At 44.6% G+C, this 13,336-nt stretch overlaps 1 protein-coding gene across 1 annotated transcript in view; it reads right to left on the bottom strand.

Annotated features, from left to right (window-relative positions):
• Positions 1-13,336, bottom strand: part of RNF150 (ring finger protein 150) — a 127,345-nt gene that overhangs the window by 28,032 nt on the left and 85,977 nt on the right. Inside the window, exons 5-6 of the mRNA XM_030015576.2 lie at positions 12,975-13,071; positions 5,401-5,611 (exon numbers count right to left, since the gene is read on the bottom strand). Of these exons, the coding sequence (XP_029871436.1) occupies positions 5,401-5,611; positions 12,975-13,071 (308 nt within the window). The remainder of the gene's footprint in view (positions 1-5,400; positions 5,612-12,974; positions 13,072-13,336) is intronic.

Raw genomic sequence — 13,336 nt, 5'->3', positions numbered from 1 at the left:
TTTAACTAGGTCCCATCAGTATTCTGTCTCCAGGACAGTGTTAGGTGCTAATGCAAGTGTTAATAACTTTCCGTATTAACTACCGTCTAGGGAGTTTTTCCCACCTTTTCCTCCCCCTTTACATTCTGTCTAAAAACCCCCCTATTAATAGCAAGGAGGAACAGTCAAGTGGTTGCAAGACAACAGAGGATCAGATTCTTATCGTGCACTTTCATCCACTTGCAAAGGCTGACTATTCTTCACAAAGACATTTTAGACATACACAGATCAAAATAATTACTTGAGAAGTTACATTAATAGATTTAATGAAGAGCTATCAAAGAGACTTGAAAGTGTCCTAACAGTCACGATGAGCTATATGTTGGCAGGGTTTTAGGGAAAGAACAAAATGAGAGACAGAAAAGGAACTGCTGGTATTCTCTAGACTGCCCACTCTGCTGTACAGCCCACCAAACTCGGTGGACTTTGCAGGTGATATGACAACTTAGGGGAGAGTTTGTGTTTTTCCATACTAAAACTCCTGCCCATGTTTGCAGTAGAATTATTTATGGATCTTCCTCCAACTACAGAGACAGTGCTGGTGGGATTTCTGAGGCCTTAATGCAGTGTGATGAGACATCCCGCTGAAGAGAATGTAAAAGCTTGTCTAAATTGAAAAAATAGAGGTATTTACCAAGAGAAGGCAAAGACTCAGGCAGCGCACGTTATCTACTGCAGAAATTAGCAAGGGCCACAAAGGTTGAAGGAGATGAATGACCATGAATGATGTAACTTTCTCCCCTGCAAGCGTCACCATACAAGCTTTAAAATATCTAGATGCTACTTTCCCAGCAAACTACCTTTTCTAACCATATCATTCAATCCCAGCTGAGCCTGACCCAAAGAATATTGCAACGTCCTTCTCAAATCCCATCCCTTCCACTCCTCCAAAGCTGGTGTAGCCCAGAGCTTCTTCAAGTTCAGATCTGAGCCAAGCCCAGCTCACACTCACATCATCTGCAGAGCATGAAATTCCACCTGCGCTGAAATTTCTGAAGATGTTAGCATTTTGCATAACTCACTACTAAAAATTAGGCAACACAGATTGCTATGATGCGTTATTGTGGAAAAAGATCCTTAGCTTATCTTCTTTCATACCCTCTGGAGAGCTGAAAAGTAGTAGGGTCAAAGCAGAAAACTCAGCCGAGATGAACTCTTATGTATTTCACACAATTTTTTCACCCCCTCCTCCCTTTTTTTTTTCCAGTGCCAGTTTTTCAATTTTTCCATCCGTCCATTTTCAGCAACTCATTACAGAAATATCACATTACAAGATACTATCCCAGGATACTGCACAAAATCCCACCACAGAGAGCAGTCACTAAGAGTAAATACTGAACAGACTTCGGGCTGTAGATACGCCTAAGGGACTTGATGAAGGCTTGGATCTTGATAGAAGCCAGCTGAGAGAAACTGCTGGTCCATTTTTAAGTGCTCAGTGCTACTACACAGGAGGTGCTTGGTTTAGCAAGGAACTCTAGGGATGGGCCCCCAAATGAAGTCCCATCCAGATGTTCATAATACACTACGTCGCCCAGGGTCCCATGGAAGACATTATCTATTCAGGAGCATGGGGAGAAAAAGGGAGGGAGGGAAGAGGAAATGTCTGCTGAGCATACACACAGAAATAAAAAGAAACGCACTGGCCGAGTTCCAGAAATGAAAATCTGGCCCCACTGAAGTAGGTGGGAGCTTTGCCACCAGATTTCAATGGAGACAGAATTTCACCCAATGTGAACAGTACTCTGGAAATATCCTCCCTCCAGACACACTGTGGGAGCTCTTCTGGCTCTGAATACTTACTGGAAACACAGAAAGGGAAATTAAACCCAAACCAAGACAACAATACCAGAATGATTAATCAACAAACAAAAAGGATGCAACAACAATTAAGCAAAAAGCATTGCAGAAGTAGATGGAAAGAAGGTGGCAAGTCCTTTACCTCCTGGACCACTGAATTTTGCCAGGAATAAGGAGGGATGCAAGGAGTCACGGTGCTGGGTAGAGGGTGCCACGTCAAGGAGGCAGTCTGCACAGATTCCATAACAAGAGGAAGAAAAACAACTAGCACAGATTCAGCCTTGGAGTATGTTCCCGTCACTAATGCTATATAAAGAGGCCAGAACCTAGCAACTTCAGCAACGATTCCTAGGAGCAATCAGCGTCATCACTTACAAATTCCCAGGCAGGCTAGTTCACAGAAAGGGCACGCTCAGCAAGCTCTGCAGTTGTGTAACTATGAGGATTCTGGAAATGAGAAGTACAATGCCTGAATACAATAAACAGACACAATGCCTATAAAGCCCATCTATATGACAGCTATGACCCAGTTATTTAGCCTACAGTTGCCCTCTGGTTTAATTAGCATTTGGTTTCATACCACAACTATACAGTGGTCCTGGACGTTCCCCTTTCACTGGCTTAAGAGTTCAGGCTGCCCAAGATGCTAAGTTCTACCTTTCAGAGTGCTTGAACACCCTAAATCTGTACAAAGGCAACCGGAGGGACAAATTCCCACCACTGCTGGAACTCAGCCCCTAACTCCCAGCCAAAGACCTCTTCTTTGCTGCAGCTCTGCTGCAAAAAGGGACTGAACGGCTCTGTTTCTGGGAGCTACTGCAAACTGCACCAGTTTGGATGTGGTGATGACAGCATGTAAACTTGCACACCTACCACTGACTAATATTCAAGTATTGTATTCCACTTTGAGATGAGAAATGCAGATGAAGATTCATGTCTACATATTAATGACGGGTGAGTGACAACAGCTAACCAAGCATTAAACCAGAGTTCCCTGAGTGCCTGTGTGTGATAGGCACAGCGTAGGCAGGCACACACCAGGGTTTGGAAGCTCCCAAGGTCCTTTGAACTTTCCTCAGGACTCCTCTTTCCTCACAAAACAACCGGAAAGGTCTGTTTTTAGCAGTGGGTTTTTAGCAGCCACCCCGGTGATGGTGCGAGGCTCAGGCCATCTGCCAGTTTCCCCTCCCTGCTCTCTTCTCCCTCTCTCAAATAACCAGGGAAAAACCCTTTTCGCAGCCCTTCTCCAGACCACATGGCCAGCCTCTTCAGGTGATGGAGATCTCCTGAAGCTCCATGGTTTGCTGCCTCATTACTCGTGTGCCTGGACAGACCGCTGGTCTTGGTCCGAGTTCCTTGTCCATGGGCTCTGCTGTCAGCCCTCAGGATTGCCCCATGTTAGGGTCTGTTGCCCAATGATATTAAAGGTAAGGGGGAAAACAGAGCGCACCAAGGCAAAATAAAGCATCTCTGCAGGCCCTGCAGTCCTCTACTGGCTCAGAGCAAGCCTTTCACCCAGTTACTTAGCTGGCGATTTGGAAAATGAAGAACAAATGTGTTTGGACTGACACTGATCCTTCCGCAGACTCTGGAAACGAAACTGGAGCGGAAGAGAGCGGCTGGGGAGTTACGGAGCTCTTGTGCTCCCTGGCTGCCTCAACACCACCGTTAGCCCTGACGACAAACCAGAAGAACCGCTTCTCGGCGTGCCAAGGTCCTGGGATGAAAAGCACGGACTACCCGCAGCGCTGGGCTTTGCCAGCTCTTCTCAGCACGTGCCATGCAGCTGTGGGCGTAAAGGGCACACCGCGGCCCTCCTTCCCAACTTCCATAGCGGGCCTCGTAAAGAACCGCGGGACGGGGATAATGACCTGTGAGAGGAGCGACTCAGCCCCGGAGCGTTACGAGGGTACAGCTGAGACCAGCGCCTAGCCCAGCCTTTAGTTACGCTGTGGTACCACCACGAAGTAAAAATCTTTCCCTCACGGTTTAAATTAACCTCAAATGCATTTAAAAACAATTACTCGAAGGAACAAAACAACATCTCGTTTTGAACAGCTCTTGCCAGCCCTCCAGGAGGCCTGAGCGCGCCGTACGCCGCCAGCTGACAGGCTGGCCACGGGTGACAGCCGGGCCTGTAACTTTACTGCTCACCCCTCGCTGGAGCCAGGACTTAGACCGTAAAAGGACCAAAGCTGAAATCAGTACCTAATCCACAAAGGGAGGACTTAAAAATCCACTTCTGGGTCGCTCGTGGCTAGGGTCGCAAGTCCAGTGTTTCCAGAAGTTATTTTCACTGCCATGACACTGGCTGCAATATGAGGGAAAATGTGATTATCAAGTCTCTTCACGGAGTAAGGAGACCGATGTAAAATCATTTCAACCTAGTCCCCTCATCACTTTCCTACCTTTTACACATCATATTATTACTTGCCTTTTTTTTTCATGCCCAGGCCCATAGAAGTACCTAGAACTGGTTGAAAATGTGTAATTTTTTCCAGGACCTACGCTGAATGCATACACAAACCTATATTTTATCACATTCTTCTACCTCCCTTCAAGCATATCTGATGATTTTCTACAATAGTCTTGTCAATACTAATACACCAACTGGTATCAAACAGATATGTATTTTCTACCGATCTGCTATTTTACCTAAAAATGAGAATTTTAGAGTAGTACAATCCTCACTCAAAACAGCTGACAACATTCTTTTTAAACTGTCAGAAGTAGATTTTCAACAAAGAACATAATTTTTAGGAACAGAGACGTGCAGACATTTTGAAAGTTACTGGTTCAAATGGTGCCCCTTAAACAAGTGAAAACTAAACACATTGAAAACATCCAAAATTCTGCTTTTTTTTTTTTACAAATTGGCAGTGCTATTTCACTATGCTCAGGTTTTCAAGTACAGGAACTCTGACTGTCAACCCCTCTGAAATGAGAAGTTCAAGTATGAATAAATAACCAGATAAGCTTCAGTTGATGTGAGAAGATAAAGGAAAGGCAAAACCAGAATTCAGCATTCTTTTTTTCTTGACCGAAGGCCGTAAAAACCATTGCTGCATTCACTATTTATTTTATGATATGCAAGTAAGAATAACTTCGACATAGTAACATGTAGCCCAGTGAGGAAAGACAGGCTAAAGGACGTGCACCAATCTGCTTCACAAAGAAGCCAAGTGATAGATGGCGGGTTATCATGGTGAGTGGGATCACTTACTATAAACAACTTACTATAAACAAACATCTGAAGATGACCATAAGTTTATATTGTTTTGTGTTGACTGAAATAGCTTGTTCTGTCCATGCAGGGGACTCCAATTAGAGTTTGCTATTCAACATACTGATTTGCACACAGGCTGGAAGTGTTTGCAGTACAGCAGAATGACATGATATTTAAATTTACTTGCCCTGTAGATTTCTGCTGGGCTTAAAGTAAGGCCATTGCTCCAGTGAAAAAGCCCTCAAAGGCCATTTTTCCCACACTAGAGATCGGTTTGTGATTTGGGTTTCTAAACATTTATTTCAGTGCAAATTCTGCCAGAAAGAGGAACTTACTGCTTGATGTGAAGTTACCCTCCCCAGCCTGGGGAAAGGAATCTACGTCTTGGATGACTTGTAGTACTCCCACAGTCCGCACCGGGGGATCCAGGGCTACAGAGCTCTCGTTCACTGTTATATCGCTGGCTCCCGTTATCTGGTTGGTTGGCGGTCCTCCTATGGATGCTTCCAAGTCTGGAGGTATATCATCCATGCAATCTGCATTTGGCTAATGGGAAGAAAAAGAAGAAAACTGAGCTTTTACCTGATAAAGAGATCTAATTCATCTGTTCCCACTTCTTTAGGGTTTTTCACTTTCTTTCAGTACTGTAAATAGCAACATACGATGAATTAGCACGCATAGTTTGTTTGTTTTCATGTACTTGAAACTTCTTAATACAATCTGTTGCAAGAGACACCCAAAGTTTGCATTGGAAATACTCAGTATTAACCTGTGTCACCTACAATCTCTAAATATTCTTATTTATACTTTTTAAAGGGTTTGGGAGAGTGCACATTAAAAAAGTAACTCACTTATTGATATGATCTGCTCAGCATAGGCAGATTGCTGAGTCAGATTACAAATGTAAACAGAGACAGTAGCTGAAGGGGAATGATTATCATTTCCCTAAATATACATTTTATAGAGCTGATATCAGAGCTTTCAGGAATAGGAATTCAAGGGAACTGCCTGTGGGCGCATCTATGTGTGGGGTGCAAAAATAGAAGCTAAAGCTGTTTATAAGATAAGGTTTTTAACATCAAAAGATCTTTTCCTTTGCTAATGCTGTATTTCCTACAAAATAAAATTACGAGAAAAGAAACAAGAAATAATGGGTATTTGAAGAGTATTATTCGACCCATAGTCTTTCTTGCTGATTCAGAGACACCAAGGATGGAACCCAGTTCTGAGGAATTTAGACACTTCTCTCTTGCAGTTACATAGTGAACGCACCAACACCTCCAGAATAAGCCAAGCTCTTCAAGTCAAGTGTCTGCCTTTCCATTGACTTTATAGGGAAGCAATGAGAGGGGGTTGTGGTGCCCACCTTTTGCACAGTATCCTTAGCACTGAGTGCCCGTTCACAAAGAGCACTGAGACTTCAAGTGGGCACTGGGCAGCAGAGAGCATCGTTTGTCCAGAGACGCTACATCCAAGATTAGTTTGTACCCTTGATTTCTCTGGGCCTGTTATAAGCCTGATGCTCCCATTCATACAGCAGTGATTTCTATGAAGCTCGCCATAAACACTGGTGACAAACACATGAGTAAAAAAGCTCTTTTTCATCTAAGAGGAAACAGATTCTTGCGCCATTTGCCCATAGAACCAGGTCTAGTTCTCTCCAGGGCATGGAGAAAAATTGTTTGCATAGCTATTTCAAGAACTGGGTTTTGAAGTTTTAACATATTGTAACAAAACCAAGGCTAATTCAGAAAGGAGGATGCTGTGTGTCAGGGTGCAAAGCTTCCAAAATGACAGGGGGACATAGCAAGGTTGAGCTGCAATTACGCATATACCTTGTTAAGTTAGGAAACGTAAAGTTAAGTTGTTTCCATTTATCTTTATTGTCCAGGAGTCAGACAGCTACTCTGGATCCGTCACTTAGGTTTCCTCTACCTTCAACGGTTTGAGACCATTTCACTGTGTGATTCATCCCACCCTAAGGTAAGCGGTATGAATTGCCCCCTCTGCCTTCCCACTGCTCAGCACTAAGCAGAGATGGGGCTTAAGCTGCTAGACTGGAAATCCAACGTCTGGATGGCTAAACTCAGAGGAGATGCACTCTGCTCTGTGGATCTGATTTTTGCCACACTTAGTTGTCTCACTTGCTAAGGCATTTTTGAAAATCTCACTACCTGTCTATCTCAACAGCAGGCACCTAGAAACTAAGCAAAATATGATACAGCAAAGACTTAAACAGAGGGTTAGCTTTAAGCGCAAGAGTAATCCTTTTGAACTCAGGCATATAAAGTTACCATATGCTTACATTTTTTGCAGAACCAGGAACTTGCCATGTTTTCTCTTTTCCCGCGCATTCCCTGTCTGAGTGTTGCCACATCATAAATATTTTTTCACAAGTGTTCCTATTGAAAAAGGCAGGCATTTAAACAATCCTCAGGTGACTTGTATCCACAAACTGAAGTTTGGGATAAAAATGAGAATTGTCATTGTCTGGCTCCAGTCTAACCTACATGCAGTGAGAGCTCCTCAGAACTGGGAGAAAGGCACATTTAGCTATATCAGGTTTTAATGAAATGCATTGAACCTGTACTTTTCTAAGTAAAATACCAATCATTTACTGTAGGACTTGGATCTAAAATTGTTCCTTAGATCTCTCACTCTTTCCCTCACCCTTAGCTGTTGTAACAAATGCTTTCAGAATTTCATTTTTAACTTAAATTTAGCTTTGATAGCAGTGTATCTTAAAGAAAAAAGCCTGTTTTTTCTTTTCTACTCTAGGAAAAACTATTTCAAATTTTTTTCAGGGGATCAGTTGTCCATCCTTTGCTCTGATTCCAGTTATTCCTAGAATGGGGTTTTATCACTAACTTTTAAACCTTTAAAAATGGGGGATTATAATTGAAAGCCAACCCAAACATTAAAGATGCAAAAATAGCATTGCTCAATATAATTAATCCCTTTACTCCTGAATCATTTTAGTTGGAAAAAATACCCCAAACTAAGCAGCATACTATAAAACTAATGATATGAAATACTGATCGAAAAAAATACATTATGGCTTCTGCTGTCAGAGTGACCCAGATACATTTGCTAAGTTTAATTATATCGGTTTCACTCATTCCCTGCATGTAAGTACTTTGAGGGCACAATTCCACTAAAGTCAAGGGAAGGCTTTGTATTGACTTCTGAGGGCTTGGCTAAGGCTCTTAGTGAATAGCTTCAAGTCATCCAATCTGCTGCCAAAAATGCAGCTGTCTGCATATCCAGCAGATATTTGGAGAAAAGGGGGAGAAGCAGAGGGAAACTATTTTTTGCGATATGATCATCCCAATAGCAATGTAACTCTTTGAAAGTGAAAGGCACTTTTACTGATAATTCACTTCAAATATTACAGCCAAAAGAGGTATACTCTGAGCTGAATTCACCAGCAAACAGACAGTGGAAAAGGTTATGCCAACCATTTGCTGATAAATAGTTAGTTAATAATCCTCCGGAGCTGCAGAGAGCCACAGTGAAAAGCAGAGATGCTAGGGTGCTCAGCTACCGTGAAAACGAGTGCAGTCATTTTGGTGCCTCATGGCAGCCTGGGGAATCTGGTTTTAGGGCAGATAATATTTGAAGACTCTGTTACAAAGTAAATGGAGAGTTTAGATGTGAACTGAATTGAAACATTTAGATATTTGGGTTTTAACCAATCAATTCCTGGAAAATTCTGAGTCTTCCTGCTAAATGAAGCACAATATATCCACAGTCACGCAAGCCAGCTCTTTAATAACAACCATAGGACAAACATGCAGCTGGCAGGAAAAAACCCCTTATTAGCCCTGCCTATGGTAAGATTTCCTCATTCATCCCATTGTAAAAGCCTGCGAAAGGACTTTGGCAAATTCGAGCTCAAGTCTCCCATCAGAGACTGCTGCCTGCCTAAGGCTGCTTTTCTGTGTGTGGAAATTTCAGCTAAGATGGCTCAGCAAGACTCAAGAATGTGTTTAGGGAATGGCATTTTGCTTTATCCACTCTACAGAAGTGTTTGCCACCTCTCACTGAGAAGCCCTAGAGCTTTACAGCTTCTTCCAGGGAAACGTCCTTTCCCACAACAGCCTACTGACATCTGGCTAAGTTAACGAGCCTGTGAAAATACCAGTTCACGCGTGCTGATAGAGACTGGTGGCTTATTCGGGACTGCCAACTACACTCTCCAAAGAGAAAAGGGCTTCACGTGGTGCCTGCAAGCTCACGGTGGCATCAGAAAGCACCCCCCCGGACTGATGCCCACCCCAGGCAGCGAGAAGGGTGAGGACGCACAGTTTCTGTGCGGGTGGAGAACAGGTCCTGCGAGCTGAGCAGGGAGCACGGGCAGTGACAGCAGGGCAGGAGCTCAAAAAGATAAAGGTTGGGCAGGAGGAGCCATGCAGAGGAGAAGCAGGAAAGGGCACGAGGTAGGAGAGAGACAGACAGGAGTTGAGGCATATTTTAGAAAGAGAAGGCAGAGAAAACAGAGGAAGAGGAGCAACTGATACAGTATAGGAACTTTTAACGCCCAAGCTACCACATGCTCTTAGACTCCCACTTCCTTTGCTGTCAGCCAGAGGAAACCCCTGACACGAAGGCTACCACCTGCTCCCAGTTCCCATGGACAACAGCTCCTACTGTAAGTCGCCTTGAGGGGTAAGGCTCTGGCATGCAGCTCTCCCTCCATGAACCTAACCGATGATCCGTGAGGGTGGGAGCCAGTATGCTTCCTCCAAATGATGGAGCCGGCTGTTTTCAGTTTGTTGTCTTAGAACAGCCTAGGGAAATTTTTACAGTGTATTGGGTTTGCATGGCACGGTTTTGATAGCAGGGGGGCTACAGCGGTGGCTTCTGTGAGAAGCTGCCAGAAGCTTCCCCCCGTCCGACAGAGCCAATGCCAGCCGGCTCCAAGACGGACCCGCCGCTGGCCATGGCCAAGCCCATCAGCAACAGTGGTAGTGCCTCTGGGAGAACAGATTTAAGAAGGGAAAAAAAAGTTGCTGCAGAACAGAAACTGCAGCCAGAGAGAGGAGTGAGAACATGTGAGAGAAACAGCCCTGCAGACCCCCAGGTCAGTGAAGAAGGAGGGGAGGAGATGCTCCAGGCGCCAGAGCAGAGATTCCCCTGCAGCCTGTGGGGAAGACCATGGTGAGGCAGGCTGTCCCCCTGCAGCCCAGGGAGGTCCACGGTGGAGCAGATATCCACCTGCAGCCCGGGGAGGACCCCATGCCGGAGCAGGGGGATGCCTGAAGGAGGCTGTGACCCCGCAGGGGACCCACGCTGGAGCAGTGTCCTCCTGAAGGACTGCAGCCCGTGGAAGGGACCCATGCTGGAGCAGTTTGTGAAGAACTGCAGCCCATGGGAAGGACTCATGCTGGAGAAGTTTGTGGAGAACTGTCTCCCGTGGGAGAGACCCCACACTGGAGCAGGGGAAGAGTGAGGAGTCCTTCCCCTGAGGAGGAAGGAGCAGCAGAGACAACGTGTGATGAACTGACCGCAACCCCCATCCCCTGTTCCCATGTGCCGCTGGTGGGGAGGGGAAGAAAAGAAGGGTGGGGGGAAGGTGTTTTACGATTTAGTTTTTATTTCTCATTATCCTACTCTGATTTGATTGCTAATAAATTAAGCTAATTTCCCCAAGTTGAGTCTGTTTTGCCTGTGAAGGTAATTGCCAAGTGATCTCTCCCTGTCCTTGTCTCAACCCACAAGCCTTTCATTGTATTTTCTCTCCCCTGTCCAGTTGAGAAGGGGGAGTGATAGAATAGCTTTGGTGGGCACCTGGCATCCAGCCAGGGTCAACCCACCACATACAGAAAGTCATACAATGAAATCCTCTAAACAAACTTTGCTAGTGGAACATTAACATCCAAGTGCTTGATTTTTAGTGTTCAGACAGACTAGCACTAAGGCTGATTCTGAAATCTTAATTTGACCCAGTTGTTTATGTTGGTTACAGCAGTATCTTTAATTACATGCCCAGTACAATTATTTCCACAGAAGCTCCATGCGGAAAGCTCTCAGTGAGGGCAGCACGATGGATGTCCCTTCTGCTCCGCGGTACAGAGAGAATGAGACAGGGAGCTGTGAGAAGAGAAACGATGGCTGAGGAAACTGAATGGCACTTTAAATTATTCCTGGCAATTAGGTTCTATACCTGCAACTCCAGAGCTGTTCATATGTAGTAAAAGCCAGTCATGTAAACCAAAACCTTTACACATGGCCGCTGGGCATGTTTTCCCTTCCCCTCGATGTACCCAGCCTCAGACAGCCTGCGGACACGCTTAGCCTTCAGCAGCTGTCAGTGAAGTCAGTGAGAGCCGTATTCTGGGTGTAAATACTACCGGTACCACAATTTCTGGAAAGACCTTAACATCTCACGGCAGGCCTCCAAAAAGTGGAGGTCTGATTTGCCTATATCCCCTGATTATGAAGCTGGATGAAGAGCATGTTAATGAAAAGCTTGGGCAAAAATGTGAATCGACCAGCGTGAGAGCAGAAATTGTGCGGTCCTGCGTGGTCAAGAAGAAAGCCGTGGAACAATATACTGGGTATGGAGAAGAGGTGTCAAAATCCTGGCTAACTGCTCACTGGCAGGCCTGTGAACTGAGACATGGAACCTGGGGAAAAATTTCTGTATTTAAGCCTAGGCGCAGAGATGCTGAATGGCAGAGCCAGCCTTCCTTCCAACCTCTCCTGACATCTCAAATACTGATTTAACAGTTGTATCATCTTTTAATATTCTAAAGATAATATACATGCTTAGCAGAAAAAGTAGCCCAACTGTAATGACATGTTACCCTAACTACAATGCTCTATTTCATTTTTCCCATTGCGTGTTTTTAGCTTGGATTATATTAGGTTGATTAACGTATCTGCCTACTTCAGTAAAAACATACTTCACCAGTTGCTGGGGAACCTCTTCTGCAGCAACCTGCTTGGCTTCCTAGTCTCCATGAAAATGAACTCTTGGGGTATGCATCAGCTCCCCTAACATGTTCACATGAGCTATTTTACTTTATATAGCTCTTTCATATGTGAGCTGGCAAGTCACCATCTGTAACTGGGGAGGGTATTTACAGCACCTGTTAACGCACCGACCGGTGGTGTTTCAGTATTGAACTTCACTATCATGTGGCAAGCCTTGCACGGTGTGAGAACGTGACTCACTTCTTCCTGGAGAAGGCCCTGATCTCTGAGATAACTGCAGTTAGGAAACTGTGTGGCAGACAGGACATGCACTATCTGAATGTAAACATGCAACCTAAAAAGATCAATTGCTTTGGCAGCTTCTAACCATATCTGAATGTTCCAAATAACAAAGAGCTTAACAATTTCTTGTATGTCATGTGGTCTGCCACATGCTTAGTTACTGGGAGAAATGCTCCCTAATTGGAATTAGGAGTACAGAGCTTGCTACAGATAGACTTTAAGAGAAATCTGACAGAAAAAAGATTTGGCTTCCCGGAATGAGCAATTAGTTGTCCTCAACTAGTATAGCAGGGAAAATTTTATTTGCAGACCTTCTGCTTTGAGATTTGAACTGAAAGCATGATTAAAAAAATAAATCCAGTCCTGATTTAAAACACAAACAAAAGCTATGTGAAAGACCTATAAATCCACAAAAACACCAGTAAACAATCCTCTGCTCCACAAAGCAGGCAACCACAGACACACAAATCCCAACACCCAACCAACCCCCATACACACACTCTTCCTTGCTGATAAAAGTGGAGTGCAGGAGAGAGGTAGAATCAGACATTTCAGTTTGTACTCCCCTTAATAAATCAATAACATGGCAAGAAAAGTAGGATGGGAACAGGGGGCAAAGGGCTAGGGATATACTCAAGTAGCTGCTGTTTCCCTTCTGCCCTGACCGGCTGCTCTGCGACGCGCTTACCGGGATCCCTAGGGCTTTTAGAATATTCATTTTACACATCGGGCAGGTACGATGGTCTAGCAGCCAGGGGTCTACGCAGGACTTGTGGAAAAGATGCCTGCAATGAAAAACAGGATATTTTAATCCAAATCCATGACAGCACAATTTACCACTTAGTACCAGATGCTTCTTCTGCATTCAGTAAAGTGTGAGTATTTTTAAAACATCCTCCCTGACTTCCCTGCTCTTCAGAAGCTGCCCATCAGAGTGAGCTCCTAAGCAATTCCAGCCCTGAAGGGGTTGTTCCTAAACCCGTACTTGGTCTGAAGTGACCACTAAGCAACTACCTGAGCCCTGGGGCTGCTGGGGACCACTTTTCTTAG

The sequence above is a fragment of the Aquila chrysaetos genome, chromosome 1 (assembly GCF_900496995.4).
Source record: "Aquila chrysaetos chrysaetos chromosome 1, bAquChr1.4, whole genome shotgun sequence".
NCBI lineage: Eukaryota > Metazoa > Chordata > Aves > Accipitriformes > Accipitridae > Aquila > Aquila chrysaetos.
The sequence above is the reverse complement of the archived record's forward strand: the minus strand, read 5'-3'. Positions and strand labels throughout refer to the sequence as shown.